This window comes from Vigna radiata, chromosome 5 (genome assembly GCF_000741045.1).
Source record: "Vigna radiata var. radiata cultivar VC1973A chromosome 5, Vradiata_ver6, whole genome shotgun sequence".
In the NCBI taxonomy this organism is placed as follows: Eukaryota; Viridiplantae; Streptophyta; class Magnoliopsida; order Fabales; family Fabaceae; genus Vigna; species Vigna radiata.
This window is the reverse complement of record NC_028355.1, coordinates 21,901,984-21,911,645: the sequence shown is the minus strand read 5'-3', so window position 1 is coordinate 21,911,645 and position 9,662 is coordinate 21,901,984. Positions and strand designations below refer to the sequence as shown.

Below are 9,662 nucleotides of genomic sequence, written 5' to 3'. Positions count from 1 at the left end.
CCGAGTTGAGCCTAACCAAATCAAATGATATTGAACCGAATCAGACCAAACTAAGAGGAGTTGAGCCAAACCGAACCGAACTACACCGAACCAAATTGAATTGGACTGGACCGAACAAACAAATTGAATTGAAACAAACTAAACCAAACCAGATCGAACTGAACCGAGTGATCTGCTGAGCCAAGTTGAGCCTAGGGTAGGAGAGGCGAGCTAAGCCAAACCAATGCGAGACAAGCAAAGCCATGCCAAGCCAAGCTCAACTGATCTGAGTCGAGCCGAACGAGTCGAGCTAAGTTGAGTAGACCGAGCTGGCTCGAGCTAAGTCGAGTAGACCGAGCTGGTTCGAGCTAAGGTTAGCCAAGCCGAGCCTTGGAGAGCCTAGTCGAACCAAGCTAAGTTGAACCGAACCAATCAAAGCCGAGCCAATCCGAACCGAACATGACCGAGCCAAACAGAACCCGATGAATAAAACCAGTCCAAATTGAACCTAGATGAGTCGAACCAAACCAAACTGAACTACACCAAACCAGACCAAAACAAATTAAACTGAATTTAACCGAACCGAGCCGAACCAAACCTAATCGAATCAAACCGAACAAAACTGAACCCAGTCAAGACGAACCAAACTGAACTAAACCGATTAGATTATTCTAATAATTATAATTTCATTATTTGTTTTTTGTCATAATACTAGTTTGTAATAATAATTTTTCTTGTGAACATTTGCTCTCTCTTTCCGTTGCTGTGTCCATTCAACTAAACTTGTTAGTCCATCGTGATAAAAAATTCTAAAATTTAATTAGTTAAAAAGAATATAATTATAATAACTTTTAAGCCAATTAAAGTATAATGTAATTTTTAATTTAAAGTATAAAAATGTCAAACATAAAACAACAGTTAATTTAGAAATTTTACTAAAATCCAAATACACTCTTATTATCCTGTTTCATCCCAAATCATCAATGTTAGTTTAGATTAAATATTTAGAAAATAAAATCTAACTTGTTTGAGTAGTATATAAAAAGAACTACATTTAAACTTTACTTAAAAATTCGATTCAAAAATAAAAACATCTTTTAAAATTTAAGAAACATTTACCAAACAAAATTTATAATCAAAGAGATAAAACAATTTTTTGCATATTTGGTTTACTTATTAAAAAATAAAATTCTCAGACAAAAAGGATAAAATAATCTTTAAGCAATTTTGTCACACTCATGCAAAACTAACTTATATGAATGATTTTTAATTAAGGAAACACATATTACTACTTTTATTAAATTATTAAACACGATTCCAAATTAATGATTTAGACAAAAATAACATATTATCCACTTGAAGATAAGACTCTATAAGCTATAAAAGCTACAACGAATTTAATTCTTCAAAATTATGTAAAGATCTATATAGGAAAAGAAAACGAAAAAATAAATCTACATAAACTAAAATTGGGTTTTAAACAAATTTATAAAAAGCTTTTATATCGATATTTCCAAAAAAAAAAAGCATAAAGAATTTAAATGCAAGGAAGAGGACAAACTTAAGCATACTTAATTATTAAAACAAACAAGTTTAAATCCCATGAGTCTAAACGAATGATAATATTAATTGAATTCCTAGCTTTGGTTATCAAAATTCAACTCCACTCCAGAATTAGGAGGGATTCTTGAGAAAGTTAGAAGGGAGAATGTTAATTTGGTTGTTCAAGGGCGAGATGCTGTTGGTAAGTCCTACTCCTGCAATGCACTTAACTTACTTGCTGCTGGTGTCCTCCATAAATAGGGTATGCCCCATAAGCAGCAGCATAGATACTGGGATCATGAGGAGCTGGTAAAGCATACCCATAACCATCATAAACAGCTCCCCCGTAATATGCCCCATTCCAAGGACTACCGAAATCTCCTCTAAACTGTTACCCACACAGTAATTGCAATTTAATGTTAGACACCACCAAAACAAATATACTACAAAATCTTAGATAAACTAAACATATTATCATGTCTTCATTTTTTTTATTTGTTGAGTAAGAAATTAAATCATTAAAATTTAATAAAATATACTAAACAACAGTGAATATTATAGACTAATTCACGTGCAGCAATTAGTAACACAAGTTAACAAGTTGACAGATCTATATAATATTCTTTCTCACTTCATTAAAATAAGATTAATAGAGTAGATAAAATGGCATTGAGAACATATTTCCCTGCATGTTTGACAGAGATTACCTGCTTATTTGCTGGATTGCGGCCCCACGAAAGACGAACCATTTGCTTGCCAATAGTTGTCCCATTTAGCTTCTGCAATGCCTCTTCAGCATTATTTCTGGAATGGTTGATTTAGTGGACACACACATTTTAATCAAAAACCATGTTATCTGTGAATATGTTAAGATTTAAATGACAGGGTCAGGACTTCTACCTGTTTGCAAATTGTACAAAACCACATCCTTTTCCAACAGGTATCTTAACAGAGACTATCTCACCATACTGGGAGAATGGCTGCCTAAGATCTTCAGCAGTAACATTAGGGTCAAGACCTCCGACAAATATCTATAATTGAATCAGCCAACAGAAAATATAATGACACATCAATTTTGTTTTTGGCTGAAAAAAGAACCTAATAATGAAAAGCTGAAAAGCTTACAGTTGTGTTCGTAGCATCAGCTTCAGATTGGTTGGATGTGCCATTTGACTGACTTCCTATACAAATAAAGGGACAAAATCAAATCTCAACTAGTACAGTTATTTCAGACTTTTGCAGCAGCAAGCACACGACAAACAAATGTAAAAGTTAAATTAGAGTGACATAGGCCTTGTTTGTTTACTGTTTTAGCAAACATATATGTTTTCTAAATTTTGTTTGTTTCTGAGTACATTTACTAGTGTTTGTTCCTGTACACATTTCCGTTCTCTAAAAGTTTACTCTTTGTCACTTGAATATAACCGTAAAGATGACAGCAGAGAGAGTGAGAAAAAAGTTCCAATTGTTTATGATTTTTGCTTTTTAAAACACTGGGAAACAATTTTTAAAAATGTATAGAATTGTTTAAAAATTGTTTATGATTGCAAAATACCCGAGTATAGAAATTTTTTAGAAAACAACTTTTAAAAGAAAAAGGTTATTAGGAAAACAAAGATTCAATATTTTTTATCAATCAGCTACTTGCCTACTAAGGAACAAATAACATCATGCTGAAATCACCACTCCAACAATGAATCCATGCATATAGCTCAAATTTGCTTCCAATGTCTATCAGCAGTAACATGATGCAAAACATGTAAAACAGGAAACAAGCGTCTAAAATATTTTTCTTTAAATTGAATGTATAATATCTTTTGGCGGTATTCCTTTTAAAGAAGATAATTTAATTTCAGATACTAGACGCAATGGCTGGGATTTGGCGTACCTTGTTGATAGCCAGACGTTTTCCTAGGAGTTGCAGCACCAATACGCATAGGCCTGCTAGAGCAGTAAACTCCATTCATTTCAGTCATAGCCTGAGACCTCTCATTATCATCTCCAAACCTGACGAAACCATAACCCTTTGAACGGCCAGTATTGGCATCAAAAACAACTTTTGCAGCTTTAACAGATGGGTATCTATTAGAAAAAGTTTCATGCAACATGCTATCTGTAACATCAGCAGCTAAATCTCCTACAAAAATAGAAAGATCAGGGACATTATCTGAACGCTTGTCTCCTGTGCTAAATGATGCCCAGTTCAGGCGGAAAGGTTGCTCTGTGTTAGGCATCAATATCCCAGCATAGTTCTGCAAAACTTTCTCAGCTGTGCCATGCGAATAGAATTCAACAAATCCATAACCCTCTGATAGACCAGTCTGCTTATTTCGAATAACCTTAATGGAGGAAATCTGCAAAAATGTACAATAGTAAATTATACGAAAAGCTCAGGGACCAGTTTCCATCATAACAAACAAATCTTTGAATAATCAGGTTAACGATTATTTATACTTCAGATGGCACCAGCAGATGAATGACACCGAAATCACCTTTTTCTAGTAAAAACTAGCTTACCTGCAACAACTCTACCTGTGTCTAAAACCTTCAATGCTTAAGCCCAAGCCAGATAACAATGACAAAAACCTTCAAATTCACTTAAATCCTAATTTTTCATACTTCAAATGACACAAAAGAAATTTATCTCACATCGGAAGATTTCAGATTTTTGCACACAGGCACTTAACCCTCGAACTTCCAACCGATTCAAATTTAATTAAATTGAATCAAATGGCACCACCTAAATTTATGCATAGCTTGAAATGTCAGAAAATAAAATTAGAGAGAAGCTGGTTGAACAGGTAAGACACAGAAAACAAAACTGAAAAGGGATTTTATCTGTGCTTCATTGCAACATAATGCAGATGAAAAAAACTGTTTCTTCAACATTTTGGTTATATATAAAGGCAACATTCATCTTGAACTTATAATCTAATGCAACCTACCAAATGTTCACTAGTCACTGTGACACAACATTTCTTCGTTATCCTCCTTATGTATAAGGGTTCTAACACAATTTCAAGTAACACAACAAAACCTTAATTAAACAGGTCAGGTTGAGGTTGGCTACATGATTTGCAAACAGAATGAATTTTTCAAATAACACAAAACCAATTTGAAAATTCTATCCAATTTCTAAACTTCAATTAGCATGTTTATAAAAAACTAAAAGTATATCACCTTTTTTTATGACACGATTAAAAAAAAAAAAAGGACTACCCTTTCTTCTTACATTGCCGAGGTTGACACCAAACCAAAACGAAACCATGCAAGAAATTCACATACCACATCATAACAAAGAAAGCTCAATCCAATTGTCAAAAACCCACGTCAAACTCCTCATCTCACAATAATGTTGATTTGAACCCAACCTCTTTAAACAAAGAAACCGAACAGGAACAGTCTTACGTTTGAAAGAAAAAAACAAGTAGTGAAAAAACACACTAGTACGAGTGTGTGTTAACGTGTCGGACGAGAAAACATATATACACAGAGAGAGAGAAGGACCTCGCCGGTAGAAGCGAAACAGCGGTGGAGATAATTTTCATCCATCCAGTGATGCAAATCGCCGACCCATACGGTCTTGTTCTCGGCGCTGGATCCCTGATGGTGCGCGTGCGACACGTGCGAGAGCTGCTGCTGGTACTGGTGATAGGCGACATAGGGCTGCGGAGGCGGCGGCGGCGCGGCATAATGTTGAGGCGGCATCATGTGGTGCTGCATTACCATGGCAGCCGCTGGGTACTGCATCGGGAGCCACTGCGGCGGGACGGGCACAGGCTGCGGCGGTGGCGGCGGAGGCGGCGTCTGCTGGTTCTGCTCCGTTGCTTGCGAATCAGAACCGTTCGATGTAGGTTGCATCTTTTCTCTCAATTATCGTTACGGCAAGCGCCTCTCTCGGTTGTTCCTTCTTCCTTCTTTCACCCTAAATAATTAAATAAAAATAGGAACGAGGCGAGTTCGTTACGCGAGTATGTGTGAAGTGAGAGAGAGAAAAAAAAAAAAGAGAGAGAAGGGTTGAATCTGGATTTTGAGAAAGGTCGCGGTGAGGGTCTAAGAGGCGGATGATGGTTTATGATTTATGATTTATGATTTATGATGAGGATGACGGATTCTTGGGTTGGCTTCGTGAACGCGGTTCCCCTTTCCACCCTTAGATCAAATGGTGGGATGCGATCTCAACCGTTGGATCTATTAATCAGGGATATGCATAACACTCCTACTATGTTTCGCTAACTTCGCTTCCTCTCTCTCCAGGATCCGCCGCCACCTCTTCCTTTCTTTCCCTCACTCTTCACTGCATTTTTCTTATCTTTTATTTATTTATATATATTATTTATTATTTTAGTTCGTTCGTTGTGTGTTTGTGTGTGACAGTTTAACTTTAACCTCGCATAACTTATGTTACGGTGGTCAGTGATGTTGGGAAGTTAATGGCAGTGAATACTTAACGGCACGGTAGATTGCCTTGGAATCAGATCACATGGTTCAGGACTATGCTATGCTACCATACTATCTGCGCACCGTACTACCACTTTCTCTATCCTCCTTGTGCTCTATTTTTTTTTAGAAAAAAAAAATCATCGTTTTTTAAGGCGATAAATGTTTATATAAAATATTAAAATCAATTAGTTTCAAATTTTAATCACACAATAGAATAAAATTTTAATCAGCCTCCAAAACCCTGATACAGGATTAACATAGACTAGACAAAAATAAAAAAAGACATCAAACAACAAAAGTAGAAAAACACAATGATGGAAGAAATTCAAAACGTGTGAGAAAAAGTTCCAACGAATAACAAAGGAAGTGAACCACATTTTAAAGTTATTTTAAAAGTATGCCTTTACATCGAATATAATATTTAATGTAATTTATTTTTACATTGATTCAAATTTAATTAATATAGCATATATTTTAATATTTACTAAATTGTCACTACATTTATTTATTTCCCTTTTAAATTGACCTAGTACTTCACATTAATGAAAATGAATATTCATTATTTCTATCTTTTATAGGATAACACGAGATGCCCTTCAGGGTTTTTTAAAATCCAACACAACATAAACAATCCATATTCAATCTAAATCTAATTAGTTAGATTAGATTTGAAATTCAAAAATATAAATTTCCAACTTCATTAAAATATATTTTAAATTACTTAAATTGGTATGATTATAAATTAGAACTAAATATTATATATTTTTTTTTTCATAATCCCCCGGGTGTAATAGAAGTTGGCTATTACTATGTGATTGGGAATTACACTTGGTTAATTCAACTACATGTTACATAACATAATTGACTAGTTCAAGAAGATAATCTAATTAATTAAATTTAAAGTCTTAACTTAATTTATTTATGACAAAAATGTTACTTTTTTGTATCATCTAGATTAAGTATCAATGAGATTGATTTCATAAAAAATAAATAAATAAATTCCACACTCTACTCGTATATCTGTTTTTATTTATCGATAATCAAACACAAGATTCAACATTAATAAAATATGCGCAAGACTTAAACGGAATAAAATTATTTTTAACTCAAAAACATTAGATGATAAACTTAAAAATCTTATTTTTCATATTATGTTCAACTTATATAATTTAAATTCATAATTAAATTCTTCAACATCCATCCGTGAAAGCAAAAGAAGGCATAACAAGCTAAGAAAATATAACAATAGCACATCTCCAACTGGACTTGTTCAACATTCATATGTAGTTATTTAGCCATTAAAATCTGCAACAGCACCTATACCTACTCAACCTGCAACTATGGGTAGTACTTGCTTTGTGATCTTTATTTGAAAAGTTGCATAATGTCTTAAGAAAACAATTTTTAAGTAAAAGAAAGTTAATATTTAAAACGACCGAAAAGAGTATGAAAGAAGGAAAAGAAGTTATGAGACATGCAGCTACAAAGCAATCGAGTAGAATTTTAAAATTACAGATGCATATATTTAATACTTACAGTGTAAAACGTAGACAGAAATTAATGAAGTGCCATAAACTATGTGCAGGTTTCTGTATGCATGGGATATACATAACTATAGACATAATTAATCCCCATCTACAGATATAAATACCTTTATTATTTGTACACCTAAATTGTATATTGGATTCCCAATCTTTTTTCTTCTCTCCAAATGTGATGAGCATACAGAAAGGTGTGAAATGCAGAGTGTAGTATTAACAGTTTATCTAGGGCTTTGGAATGTCGGCGCGTGGGGAGGAATGACCAGCACCAGGACTGTGCCCTGGATCTGTTGGTTGGAAATCGTTCACAGTCCAGTTTCTGACACTGTCATTTTGTGGATTCTTGGTGTTAAGTGCTACAGTTGAAGTAGCCATTTCTGTGATACTGTTTTCATGGGTTGTGACCTTTGTCTGCAATTGCAGTGGCCTTCCCTGAGCTAAGAAAGTTCCATGAAAAATCATTAAGGAGAGAAAAATAGCACTGACCATGAACTCAATCCTGGAATTGCCCATGATGAAGCTTGCCCTTGGGAAAACTGAGATCTATATGAAGCTGTGCCTGAAAATAATGTGTGTTTTGTGAGTTTTTATAGGCCACTCAACTGAAATTAATGTATAATTTTAATGAGAATGTGGGTAAGTATTAATGGCGAATGTAAACTTGTTCATGATTATGCTCCTCCAAGATTCCCTTTTGGGAACCAATATGTGGGAGTATCTTTCAATCTACTACTATGTGTTTTGCACGTTGCATGCAACTATTATTTCGGTCTGCACTTCAATGTGTTGGTGTTATTAATTTACACTCAAAGAATACAAATTTCGTTTTACAATATATGAATAATAAAAAATATATTGAAAAATTTGTTTGAAGAGATAATATATTTAAAAATTTAGTCTTGAGTTTATTTAGAATAACATTCATCAAGAGCCAATTTTAACATTGATTTTATTAAATAAGATAGATCTTTAGTAAAAAAGAAAAGTAACATATAATTAATTATTTTAAAATGAAGAAATGGTGCAAAAGAAATAGTATAGCCACTATGGGTATCCTGATTAGACGTTTCTGGTTTGAAGCCAAGTGTATTTTGGGGGGCCCTAGGCCTTGGCTAGATTCCATACTCTCACCAGTTATTGGAAGTAGTAACTGTGCCACTATTGCAGTAGACCTTCTGCCTGCAATAGGTACTAAAATTTTATCAAAGTTTACAAATATATAAATAACTTTAAATTATTCAATAATCACTTTTAATAAAATTATTTTTTAAACAAAACTATTTTAAGTTTATAAATTTATAGAATTTTATGAAGGTATAAATATATCAAAAGAGAGTATATATAATAGCATGTCTTTCAGGTATATCGATAAATAACCATTTATAGTGTATTTTATATATATATATATATATATATATATATATATATATATATATATATATATATATATATATATATATATATNTTTTTTTTTTTTTTTTTTTGCTATTAGTTAAAATTTACTTGAATCTTATTAAAATTGCGGAGGCTATTCCATAGTTAATAAGTTTCGGACGACTTTCTGAAGAACACTATATTCTTGTGAATATTTATGAAGAAATAAATAAGAGATAAAAATTTTGTGAAATAATAACTTAAATACGCAGTTAGCAAGTGTTAGGTAAAAATTAATTGCTAATGTTAGATGAAATTAAAATAAAGGGAAAAAAAATGTTCACGACATCTTAGCCTTAAAAATAAACTTGTCTCTCTAGTTTCATCCCTGTTAATTTCATGAATGTCCTACCTATATACTCTCTTCATTTGCCGACAAAAAATAGGTAAAAATTTCCTGTGACAATTGAATTGATTATTCTGAATAGAAAAATTACATTTTAAACATTGTTCTGTTTCACTTTGTAAAATGAATTAGTAAGAAAGCATTAATGAATAATAATAAAAATAAAAAGCAGTTGTTTTCTTAAAAAGCAGTTTTAATTAGTGAGAGAATTTTAGAAAAATAGAAAAGAAAAGCGCACTAAAATGTTGCAATGGAAGAGAGAGACATGATGTTTTGATATGCTATTAAAAAAGTGTAGGAGATCTTCACCATATTTAACTGCGCACTAAAACTGCAAGTAAAAGAAAGGTTGATAACCTTTTGAACCCCACTTAGAT

General features: G+C 33.0%; 1 protein-coding gene across 1 annotated transcript; it reads right to left on the bottom strand.

The window, feature by feature from the left end:
* Nucleotides 1-1,523: 1,523 nt before the first annotated feature.
* LOC106762571 (polyadenylate-binding protein RBP47C) lies at nucleotides 1,524-5,797 on the bottom strand. Its single transcript, XM_014646559.2, has 6 exons — nucleotides 5,029-5,797; nucleotides 3,410-3,875; nucleotides 2,647-2,702; nucleotides 2,422-2,552; nucleotides 2,229-2,325; nucleotides 1,524-1,909 (listed from the first exon to the last, which is right to left on the bottom strand). Exons 1-6 carry the CDS (start codon nucleotides 5,380-5,382, stop codon nucleotides 1,748-1,750), a joined length of 1,266 nt encoding a protein of 421 aa, XP_014502045.1. The 5' UTR covers nucleotides 5,383-5,797; the 3' UTR covers nucleotides 1,524-1,747.
* Nucleotides 5,798-9,662: the final 3,865 nt, after the last annotated feature.